The 12,041-nt window shown below is 45.4% G+C and overlaps 2 protein-coding genes across 2 annotated transcripts in view; both read right to left on the reverse strand.

The window, feature by feature from the left end:
* STYX (serine/threonine/tyrosine interacting protein) overlaps nt 1-6,693 on the reverse strand; it is a 12,894-nt gene extending 6,201 nt beyond the window's left edge. The window contains exons 1-6 of the mRNA XM_018561092.1: nt 6,610-6,693; nt 3,626-3,658; nt 3,006-3,059; nt 1,169-1,266; nt 279-339; nt 36-72 (exon numbers count right to left, since the gene is read on the reverse strand). Coding sequence (XP_018416594.1) covers nt 36-72; nt 279-339; nt 1,169-1,266; nt 3,006-3,059; nt 3,626-3,658; nt 6,610-6,666 — 340 coding nt within the window. The 5' untranslated portion in view covers nt 6,667-6,693. The remainder of the gene's footprint in view (nt 1-35; nt 73-278; nt 340-1,168; nt 1,267-3,005; nt 3,060-3,625; nt 3,659-6,609) is intronic.
* A 5,129-nt stretch (nt 6,694-11,822) lies between these two features.
* Nucleotides 11,823-12,041, reverse strand: part of PSMC6 (proteasome 26S subunit, ATPase 6) — a 15,635-nt gene continuing 15,416 nt past the window's right edge. Inside the window, exon 14 of the mRNA XM_018561086.1 lies at nt 11,823-11,993. Within this exon, the coding sequence (XP_018416588.1) occupies nt 11,875-11,993 (119 nt within the window). The 3' untranslated portion in view covers nt 11,823-11,874. The remainder of the gene's footprint in view (nt 11,994-12,041) is intronic.

Consider the following 12,041-nt stretch of genomic DNA (forward strand, 5'->3'; position numbering starts at 1 on the left):
ACAAAAAAAGAGAAGAGGCATGAAAGATTACTTACCTCCACTCTGTAAACATTCGTCAATAAATTCCTTTGACTGGCAAAAGAAAAAAACAATATATCAAAAGCAGACATTGTCAAGCTGTCACTGCTATTGTGCAACCTTGAAATCTCTGGTAACACCACCCTCTATTAGAGATTAAATAGCAGGCGGGGTAACTTCAACTGTGTGGCGATGAGTACAACAACATCTACACATATATATATATATATATATAAAAACACATACATACACACCCTTACCATAGCGAAAAAACGTATAATATTTTCAATGGGGTTGTCTGCAATATCCAGGACTAAATATCTGTGAAAAGAAACCAATCAATCGTGAGAAATTCCACATTTTATAACTGTCACATAAACACAGAGAGAGCAAACCTTGCAATGGGGACACCTATGCTGGTGACAACTAAGGGCAGGATTCCTCTTACTTGCTATTGTGTCTCCTGTAGAGTAAATGAAAGTAAGTACCCCCCCAAAAAAAATTAAATCTAAGAGGGGACTCAACTATATCGAAAGTTTACCGAGTCCCATTAGGCATTGCCAGACTAATAGCCACAGACATGACTCCCCGAGGAAGAGGCATGGTGGTATTTGCAGTTTCATCAAATCTACCTGCCCATGCACGAGCAGGTTTGATAACCCCATCACCTAGCATGTTCTTCCTGATACAACTTGTTCCCACCTCCCTGCATGCTAAAATGCTCAGTTTTAGAGTGTGAGTTAGTGATGTGTTATGCACGGCCTTTATTTAGAGTGCACAAAGTGTACACTCCATCTCGGTCTCCACACAGCAGATGGGGTGACGGGGTGCTGTGTTGACCTGCGCTGCAAAAAAAGCATGTCTATATTTTTGCAGTGCACAATGCCAATTTTCCTTGAAATATGCTTGGTTTGAATGGTTCCAGAGTGTACCTTTGCCTGGGTAGAAGGATATGCTGTAAGAAGAGATCATGATGCACCTGCGACACTGTTACAAGCCTGTATTTTACAGGACCGCAAAGAGACTCCCTTTAAACTTATAGACACGATAGGGAACTTCACTTACAGTCCCATATTATACCTACAAGTCCATCGGGCAAGAAACAGTTATAATTAACCCCTTCTGAATCTACAAATTGTGATCAACTTACCTAAATAAATTCTGAAAGTTTGGTTTGATGAAGTTTGCTTCAATGCTTTGCCTTATGCAGATTATATGCGTTATTCCATATTTCTGAAGGATCGGGAGCTAAAAATAAAAACAAAAGAGAAACATAAGAAAGGTTTGTTTCATTTGATATTACACAGAAAAGTTCCAAGTAAAATAACAATGAAAGTATACAAACTGCTTCTTTAATTCACTGCCACCCAAATCCTATGGCTACAGATGCCATTTAAAGTTCTCCAACTACAAGTATTCCTGGTGTGGGTGGAAGGAGATGGCAGATTTTGGTCTATCCAATGATGGTTCCTCAGGGGCTCATAATGGCACTCTTGTTAAGACAGGAGGGCAGGTGGGTGAGGTTTGTATTCAAAGTCTAGAGACAATATGCTCTGCACTGTAGGGGTACTTAGGTGAAGGTCTTTAGTTCAAAGAGACCCTGTCACCAAGTATTTTAACTTGCAGCATTTTTTCTTTCCATAATTTGTATTCACTCGAGACTTTGAGCTTGCTAGACAAATTTGACTACTCCAGAAGAGTCAATACAGTAGCAGAGAACCCCCCGCCCTTCCTCCTTTTGCACATCATAGCCCCCTCCGCTTTTAGGAGTGTTTAATTGTGGTCTGTGCCAATGCTGGTATGATGTGTTGTATGAAAACATGCAGCATTTTGCGCTGCTTTGAGGAATCCTGAATGGAGGGTTCACTTTGTAAACTGACAAAGTAAAAAAAAAAAAAAAAAAAAAAAAAAAAAAAAAAAGGTAAACAGTGCCTTCCATGGTAACAACACACGGCATGGCTACACACTGCTGCCACCCAACAGACCGCTTCAGCATGCAGCTGGCATGAACCCACCAATATCTTATAAGATTTTTAATAAGATAAATAGTCTGGCCACAGGACTTCTGAACACAAGGCACCTTGAAGTGTCTTCTCTAAAAGGTGACCATACACCTTGCAATCGGACGAAAATTTACGTTCAATGTTGTACGATTTTTGTACGGCGGCCCCATCCTGCCCCGACCATCGCACAGTTCAATTAGTGGTCTTTAGCAGAAATCACCTGGACAAATTTGGTTAATCGACTTTGCACATTTTTTTTCGTTTGCACATGAGCAGTGTTAATCGTCCGATTTTTTTCCGTGCGAAAATGCAACCAACCTATCGAATTTCAAACGATTCAACAGAAGTTTTCGAACCTGCTGGAAAGGCAAAAGTCGTACGATATGTACAGTATTTGTGGTTGTACACTGCCCATCAACCTTACGAATATCGGACGAAGACGCAATCGCAAACGAAAAATCGGCCGATATTCGGAAGGTTGATGGGCACCTTAAAGCAGGCCTTATGGTTTCAAAACTTTAAGTGCCTGTTCACACATGCTTGGTGTCCTGTGTTTTACCTCACCAGATCAACGCAGGTCACTGCAAGGACACATAGAAAACAACTGTTTTCTATGTGTCCCATTCCCATCACAATGAGGGTTTGATTGGCAGTGCCCTGCAGAAGAATGCAAACATGCTCATTTTTGTGCAGCGCACTGGCTGCCACCATGCTCCTGCATGGTGCCCTGCATGGAGTATACACATTGTACACTTCACACACAGATAAAAAAAAAAAGGAGTAAACAGTGACAGCACGAGCAGTGTGTGATACAACACACACTACCAGAGCCACCAAAACGCACTACTAAAATGCAGCATCTTAGCAGACAGGCTGGTGTGAACTGGCCCTAAAAGGCTGACAGGTTCTATTTAATGCGCAGTTCCGGGACGAGGGTAGGATTTTAAGGGTTAATATTTTAGGGAAATTACTTTATACACGCACCTTGCTTTTCATTGCTGCAGAATACGGGCCCAAAAACAAGCCTGGTAGAATTTCCTGAAAAGAAAAAAACAAAAATATAGAATGGAAATGAAAATTTTAAGAAACTCCAGTTAAGTAAAAAAAATTAACCCTTACAGTGGGGCTACCCCGGCACCGCAAGGGCTAACTGCTCATTTTGGTCTAAGGGCCGGAATACAGAAAACATTCACCTGATCCTCGGTCCTGCAGCAGTCAGTGCTCACCTCTCCCCTCCTCCACTTCGGCTATAGTATGTCTCTTGGCATCCTCACGTCTAATGCAGGTGGATGGAGGGCATTAGACGTGATGATGTCAGCCCAGCGGGGAGCAGAGGCTGCAGGGACTGGTCTTGCAGCCTGGCAAGACCACGGATCGTGTGTGTGTGCGTCAGCCCCCTAGACAAAAGCTAACACTTAACCCTTGCAGTGCAGGGGTAGCACCACTGCAAGGGTTATTTTTTTATATTCCGGGAGTTCCTCTTTAAAGCATGCTGCATTTACTGTATAAACAGCAATATGAAAGAAAGCTATGGGGACATTATCTTTACCCGGGAACTGAGAACTAAAGATGATAATGTCGCATTTATATGAAATAAAATATACCTGCATCTCCCGTCTCATCGGGTAACTCCAGTCCTGAGGAAGAGGTATACAAAATATTAGGAGACGGCTCAGCATGAAAAATTAACACGAGGTTACAGCACAATGAAGACAAGCTGTGATGATGTTAATAATGGCGGCTGCGATAAGACAGGAAAATACAAACAACTTTGCTAAACATTCTTATTACACTTAGTGACATCAAAGCCAAAAATGTTCCCCCCAATCCTGGTGTAAGGACTTACCTGAAATGACGCCTCTTGATCTGATCATCTTCTTTCCAGTAGATTTCAGGAGTCCCTCCAGTGCTGGTGCCGGTGTTCTATCGAATTCTCCAACTCATCGTGACCTCCAACAACCGTCAGCGAGCATACGCAGCCACCCAAGAGAAGTATCACGCTGTACAATCTGCGGCACTGCGCCTAAGCTGGCACCGGATGCCCCAGGCACTGACGGGAGTTGGACAACTCGATTGCAATTTTGAGGCCGCACAGGCGCACCTACGGCACGTGTAGTCAACGAGGATTGCAAAAGCTGTGACAGCTGGTGGACGCACAATAGCGCCACCTCGTCGAAATCTACAACAGATGTGACGTCACAAGTTGGAGATGTCACTTAGTGACATTAAGGCCAAACCCCCCCTCCCCCACAGTGCTAATGTAAGGACTTACCTTAAATAATGCCTCTTATCCTGATCATCATCTTCTTTCCAGTAGTTTTCAGCTGTCCCTCCAGCGCTGGTATGGGTCTCCGATCCAGCGCCGACTCCTCTGTCCTCCCCTCATGTCCCACAGAGTCTGTGCAGGCACACGCTGCTCCATAGACTTACCTTGCGTCTCTCCTCGTCTCCCGGCCGAACATCTGAACTGCGCATGGGCCCGCCCCAAGATCCTTTGTGGCCGCCGAGAATATTCAGATGTTCGGACGGGAGCGCGCGGCGAAGACACAGGTAAGTATTAACCCTTTGAAAAAAGTTTTTAAAAAATAATAATTTTGCATATATCTACTGCTTGCTAGACATAGATAGATATATGCAAAAACATGCAAGGGTTTAATAACCCTTTAACCTTTGCAATGTGGAGGGGTTGGGACAAGCCTCACTGCAAGGGTTAACTTTTAAGCTGAATGGGCATACATTTTTATAGAGACACCCTAAAATCTTCCCAGAAGAGAGAAGGCCGTTATACTGTACCTCCGCCATATTAATGCCCATTGTCCAGATGTGACAAGGAGCAGTGTTGTGGTACAATATACTGTAACACAGAGCCGGGCAAATAAATAGGGAATTTATGACCCCGGTCTGTCCAAGCCAGGAGCCAGCAGGATTCATTTTTAGGAGTCCGCTCCACAACTAGAGAAAAATATCAAAATTTAGGCCCCAGCTGTCATTTTCATAGGCTTGTTCAAACCAGCAGCTGCACGCAACCACACGAGCCGCACACAGTTTTTTATTTGTTAGAACTTTATTGAAATGTCACAATTGACATTTCAGTCACTACTCTGGGCTCGCCACGGTTGAATCGCGCCTCACTGCAGTGCGCTTAAAGTACAGCATAGAGGGGGGGGCTATAGTAACCCTGGCAACCAATCAGCTTCTCTCTTCAGTTTGTTCAGTTAAGATTCAAAAATGAAAGAGAGACGCTGATTGGTTGCCAGGCACAGCTGCTCCAGATTTTGTCTGCTCCAGTTTTGATAAATTCCCCTCACTGTATTTTAAGTGCATAGCAATGGAGCGCGGTGATATGAACCGTCACCACACATGACAAGGAAAGTTGACTTGTCTTGCGGTTGGGCTGTCCTGGAAAAAACGGCCAGCGCACTCCCTGAACGCAGATGGCGTGAACGAGCCCTGACACATGCAATAACAATTGTACTGACGTAAGAGGAAGTCACAGAGAAGACAATATGCATTTAGATGACAAGAAGCAGAATCACAGGTCATAGGACAGGGAGGGCCCGGGGGCAAGGGAGGGCCCGGGGGCAAGGGAGGGCCCGGGGGCAACAGGAGTTTTTTGGGTTTTTTTTTTAGATACATGTGTAAAGTTATTTTCCTTGACTGTCATGTGACCGCACTGCCTTGCAGGAACAAAACCCAATGACAACCATGTATGACATCGGAGTCGCCGTCATACACCAGGTCCGTGTAGCATTGCTGCTAACATGGTCATTGCTCTGTTACACATGCAGCGGCATCAGAGGCGGCCTTCACCTATACAGATATTGGGCGCACATCAGATTAGAGCAGGGGTAGGCAAACATCAACACTACAGCTGTGATGAAACTACAGATCCCACCATGATTCTGGCTGTAGGAGTCACTGCCGTGGCCACCAGCGTCCTGCAATGCCTCATGGGACTTGTAGTTCCACAACAGCTAGAGTGCCAAGGTTGCTCTTCCTCAGAAATATTACTATTATGAATGTAAAAAAAGATTCTGGTTGCTATGGCTGACAAGTCCCTGCTCAGGCCCACATAAGGGAAGGCCAGGTTGCTGTGGATGACAGCCCCCACTCGGCACTCAGGCCCACATAAGGAAAGCGCTGGTTGCTACAGGTGACAGTCCCCACTCAGGCCTAAATAAGGAAAGCTCTGGTTGCTACAGGTGACAGTCCCCACTCAGGCCTAAATAAGGAAAGCTCTGGTTGCTATTAATGACAGCACACACAGTGCACTCAAGCACACATAAGGAAAGTTCTGGTTGCTATGAGAGACAGCCTCCACTCTGCACTCAGGCCCACATAAAGAAAGCTCTGGTTGCTATGAGTGATAGCCCCCACTCTGCACTCAAGCCCACATAAGGAAAGCTCTGGTTGCCATGAGTGACAGCCCTCACTCTGAGCTCAGGCCTACATAAGGAAATCCGTGGTTGCTATGGTGACAGACCTCTCTTATTGTGGAACTACGCCGGCCCCCCTAAAACAGCTGGAGGTAAGATCATGTGACACCGGCCGGCTAGTGCAACCCCCCTCTCCGCAGCCGCCTCCTCACCTCTTGGTCGTCCTTGCACTGAGGCAGCGCGGGGAATTCCAGCTTCACGTCCTCCATGTTCTTCCCGGCAGAGGCGCTCACCACTGCCAGCCTGAGAGTCACCGCTTTCTGCTCCGCCACAGCCATGCTGCACTCTCCCAATCCGAGCAGGCGCGCCACCGCTGCTACTTCACTGCACGCGGCGGCGCGCACGTCACAACAACACTACCGGTGATCGGCGGTGACGTCACAACCGGTTCCTGAAGACCTGGATCCGCTGTGAATAGTTTCACAATGGGGAGCGTGAGCTGACCGGGGGAACCCTCGTTCCCCGATCTGCTCAATGATCGCAGAAGCAGAAAGCGCTGCTCTCGCCATTTCCTGCTTCAGAGTTGCTGCAAACCGGGCTGAAGTGCCGTGTTTTCTATCGAGTACGCCGACCCCCGTCTGATTTGACGTCCTCCAGCATCAAGCGCCTGTTTGCTCGTTAATCCTCTGAGCATGCGCAGATGCTGAGGTTGTCAAATCAGATGTGGTCAGCGTCCTCGACAGAACGCAGGTAAACAGACAATCTTGTGCTTTATGGCCTGCCTTTCAAGGCATGAGAGACATCAGGAGTCTTAATAGACCCCCAATGTCTCTGTAAAGCGAACCTGTCACCTCCAACCTGTAAAGCGAACCTGTCACCTCTCTCATTTAGGCCCCGTTCACACGGGTGTGCACATCTGTACAGAGACCTGCTCCCGGGAGGGACACCTGCAGCCTGTAATTAGGTGCAGCCGCCTGTACATATCTGTAATACGTCATGTAGGGATGTACAGGCGTCTGCATGCAATTGCAGCATGCGGATTGATAGTAGGAGGGGGAGAACTACACCCGCCCTGACCCAACTGTGTACAGCTGACGAAAGTTAAAAAGAAAAGCCATGTTGCATTTTGCACATTTTTAAATCATTGCTCTAATTTTTATTGCTGGTATCTGTAGTCCTCTTTAGCTGGTGCCAATCTGCATTGCTGCTTAATGTATTGCTGGGATTTGTAGACCTCTATAGCCGGTGCCGTTCTGCATTGCTTTATAATGTATTTCTGGGATTTGTAGTGTTCTATAGCTGGTGACAGTCTGCATTGGCACTTGGAGGGGACTGAAGGCCAGCCTTCTCCCCACCAACTACGGACCCTGGCCTGGATTAAGGTTTTAAAGTGGCAGTTGGACTAGTACTGTACAAGGTCCCGGACCTAACATCTGGATTCCTCTATGGAACTCTCGGGTGGACATTTTGTGTGCCATGTCCTGCTGGCACCACAAAGTCTGGACTGCTTCCCCCATACAATAGGCTCCCTGCAGAGACAGCTACATCTTCCTCCCTGATCAGTCTGCTGACATGATCACTTTGGTAATCCCTTTATTAACCTTTTTAGCTATTTCCCAGAAAAGTTGATTTTATTAAAATAATGTAATCTTACCCAGGGGAGGTGGGATCTCTGAGCTATAAAATGTGTGCTGTTGCTCATTTTTCCGCTGCTAGAGACAAGCCCAGCCCGACAGGTCTTAAGGTGGTAAGCCAGATTAGGAGCGATGCCAATGGCTCCTTTACATTGGGCGGGCACGGACGGCTGCCCAGGGCGCCAAATCACTGGGTTAGTGGCCTGTTCGGCAGTTGTCGAACAAGCAGGCCACTAACCCGCCCGAGAATCGTACGATTCTCGGCGGGTTTTCAAGCCTGCTTGTTCGACGGAAGACGTGCGACTGTACAGTAGAAACGGTCGCACACCTTCCATACACTGTACGATTCTCGTACGATCGCGGGATTTCCCGCGATTCTCGTATGAGAATTGTACAGTGTATGGGCACCTTAATGCTAGTACTCTTTTAGGCTTTCTATGCAACTTTAGGTTTTGTTGGGGCTCGTTATGGAAGACCATTCCTTATGTATGGAGTACCTAAGCAGTACCCTTTCATGCCCAGGGTATTTGACGTGGAGGTCAGAATGTATGAGCCGACTCCTTTTTTTTTTTCTATCTGTGCAAAGGGTTAAAAGACCATATAGACAACCCTCTTTGGGACCTTTTCACAGTATATACTGTACGTCACATGCTCTTCCGGTCTGCGTGTGCGTGCTCAACTGTAAGGGTATCCACACACCTTACGATAATCGTGGGAAATCCCAGGATCTCAGGATTCAGTGTCTGAAGCCTGAGAACAGGCTGGGACTGTAATCATGAGAAGGGACATACGTATACAGATGGTGAGCCAATCTTCTGTTATACTGAAGATAATTTTATTGTATTTATTTTCTTAATTTATGTTTGCTGAGGAAAAGCTGTTTCTGCAATAAATAGTACCGATCCTTAAAGTGTATGTCTTGTCAAATGTTTATCATCACCTATATACCAGCATTATTTTATTTTTTTCCCCCCCTCCCTGACCTTGTTCCTGTAGTGAAAAACAACTTTCTATGACACAAGATTTCACCCCTGTATGGCCGCAGAATGGAATCGGAATCATGAGCAGAAATGGACACAGACGAGCTTTATGTATCTACATTTTTAAGGGGGGAAAAAAAAAAAAAAAATCATCCTTTACAGACTCTTTGCAAATATATGTTCCTTGCACTATTATTAGTAACTTGTCCGACTTGTTAACATTTTGCTCCACATGGTTCCATCTAACTTAAAGGAGAGCTATGAGGTGAATGCTTTTCACTCACCTCATAGTTCTAGCCGACCTGTGACAATGAGACTGTCACACGACTGCTCAGTAGATCGGGAGGTGAGCGAACATATGCCGACGTTCACTCACTTCTCGATCCTGTCACGGCTCTCTGTCGTGACAGGGGAGGGATTCCCCGCTCCACCAGCACTGACTGGCGGAACGGACGGGGGAGGGTACAGCTGGCTCTGCCTCTAGATAGGCAGAGCCAGCTGTCACTCACACAGCTGGGCGGATCTCGACATCGATGTCATGATCCGTTCCGGCGTCTCAGTATACCGCGAGCTGTAGCTCTCTATATACTGAGCTTAGGGTGACGGGAGGACGCTAGTTTGTGTCCTCCCATTACCCTAAGGAGAACTATGGGGAAAAGCCCTGACCCCATCGTTCTCCTTTAAATGTCAACTTCAGTCTGTATGTGTTACTTGTATGATTACTTTTTTTTCCTATCCCAGATATGTATGATTTTTATGTAATGTAACAGAGATTACAAAGTGCTTAAACACAATTGCCGAATATAGTCTTCACCCAGTTATTTTCCCTTTGGTAGTTTTGGAGGGCTTTGTAGCCGTCAAGTCTTCAGCCGTTACTATTTAATGAAATGCTATGTGATAAAAGTCATACACCTTATCTCAGGGGTGCCCACAATTTTTTGTGTTGAGATCTACCTTTCAAATGATGAGCTACATGAGATCTACCAAGGGGAAAAAAACCTCCATCGCTCTCTCTCCTGGCTGTCTCTCCTCACTCACCTTGCTGTATTTTGCAAACAGTGCAGTGCAACAGGCTGTGTAAACGAATATTCTTTGATGTAATACATAGCACTTCAACCACCAGAAAGGTGTCAGGGAGCTTGGCTCAGCAGACTCGGGCTAATAGGTAATCATGTGTGCACAGCTAAATAAATATACCAAAATGGAATAAAAGGGCCGCCATTCACACCCTTTGTGATCTACCAGCATCCGCTTTGAGAGCTACTGGTAGATCACAATCTACCTAATGGGCACCCCTGCCTTATCTCTATGGCCTCATTCACACAAGACAAGGCCGGCGCGTACAGATCCGTGCTGCGTGCACGGCTGTATCGGGCAGTTCCCAGGAAAGACAGGTGCTGCGTGTGAAGAGTGTGGGGTTGAACCTGGTTCGTTAATACATCTGCTGTGGCGATGCCCGAAGCTGAAACGATATTGCCAGCAAATAGTGGACATAATAAATATAGCATTTGGAGTCCATATTTCTAATAATCCCTTGCTATGTATCCTGGGTATTTTTGGACCCATAAAAGGTGGAATATTACACAAAGGTGGCAACGAGGGCTCTATTTGTAGCTCAGCGTAGTATAGCCCTTAGGTGGATTTCAGCAGCACCTCCCCACAGTAGGAGTGGAAGAAAGAACTAGATAAAGTGGTTAGATTTGAGGGAATTATGTTCATACATAGGAGGTACTATGGATAAATATGGTAAAATGTGGGATAAGTGGATTGAATATAGTAAAGGACCCTGGGTATAGTATCTTTCCTATTTATTATCGGTATTTTGAGGAGTAGTTTAAGAAATATGTTATGTTGAGAGGAAAAATGTATAAAGAGTTTTGTTTTTTTTGGTGGGTTTTATGTATTGTCATTTGTTTTGTATTGCTGTTTTTATGTTGTAATATGAGATTGTGGATGTATAAGTTTGTTTTTTGTATTGTACTATTAAAATAAAAAAAGTATTGAATTAAAAAAAGAATAGTATGCAGCCCTTGTCCTTCTCTATGGGAGTACGCGGCCATACGCCACCCTATGCTCACCCGCCCTGCAAGTCCAAGCCGGTGTCCAAACTCGTACGCTGACAGGATGGATCCTGCCTGCGTCCGAGCCGGGACACCCGCACGGACCTGCACTTGGGGGGCGAGTGTAAGGTGGCCTATGGCCGCGTACTCCCATAGAGAAGGACGGGGGCTGTGTACTAGTCACACGCAGCACCTGCCCTTCCCAGGAGTTATGCAGGCCGGTCTTTTCTCATGTGAATGAGGCCTATAGGTTGAACTTTATAGACTTGTGTCTTTTTTCAACCCGACTATGTAAGCTCAGTGTGCAGGAGGTAATTTCATTACAGGACAGAAGCCTATACAACTGTACTAGACTGAAAGGAAGGCTGGAATTCAATTTGCAAAATACCCTATTCACTTGCTTTGCCACGCTGTATCGATAACCATCATCAGTGATCTTTACCCTGTCTTGGCTTTGGTTCTTGGAACATCCTGGTAATAAAACCTGTCTCAGAGTAGCAGTGGTCTGGCTCTTATATTAAAACTTGGATAAATGAAGACACCCAATTGAATTATGGTTTATTTACCTTGTAAAGAAAAGACAAAAGTGAGTTGATATAAAATACTTCTTACCAAAAGCAGTAACTTTAAGATCCTCTATGTTGCTTCATTATTCCCCTGACTTCTCTCACTTGTTCACACAATAAATATTTTTGCAAAGTTAATCCTCTCTATGTGGGGAATCGCAAACAATACAGCGTTTGCTGAACAGCAGAACCTCTTAACAAAAAACACATAGATCACCCATGCATCCATTGTCTACATTAAACAGGTTTGTAATCAAGTTTAGACTCCAGCTTCTTAGAATCTGCAACTTTTCGCACTGCCTTCATGAAGTCTTCCTGGACGACATAGTCATGATCTGCCCGAATCGCAAACATACATAAAAAGTACAATAAAATAAAATTAGGAGTATAAAAAGAAAAAAAAA

This window comes from Nanorana parkeri, unplaced genomic scaffold (assembly GCF_000935625.1).
Source record: "Nanorana parkeri isolate BGI_ZX_2015 unplaced genomic scaffold, ASM93562v1 scaffold499, whole genome shotgun sequence".
Classification (NCBI taxonomy): Eukaryota; Metazoa; Chordata; class Amphibia; order Anura; family Dicroglossidae; genus Nanorana; species Nanorana parkeri.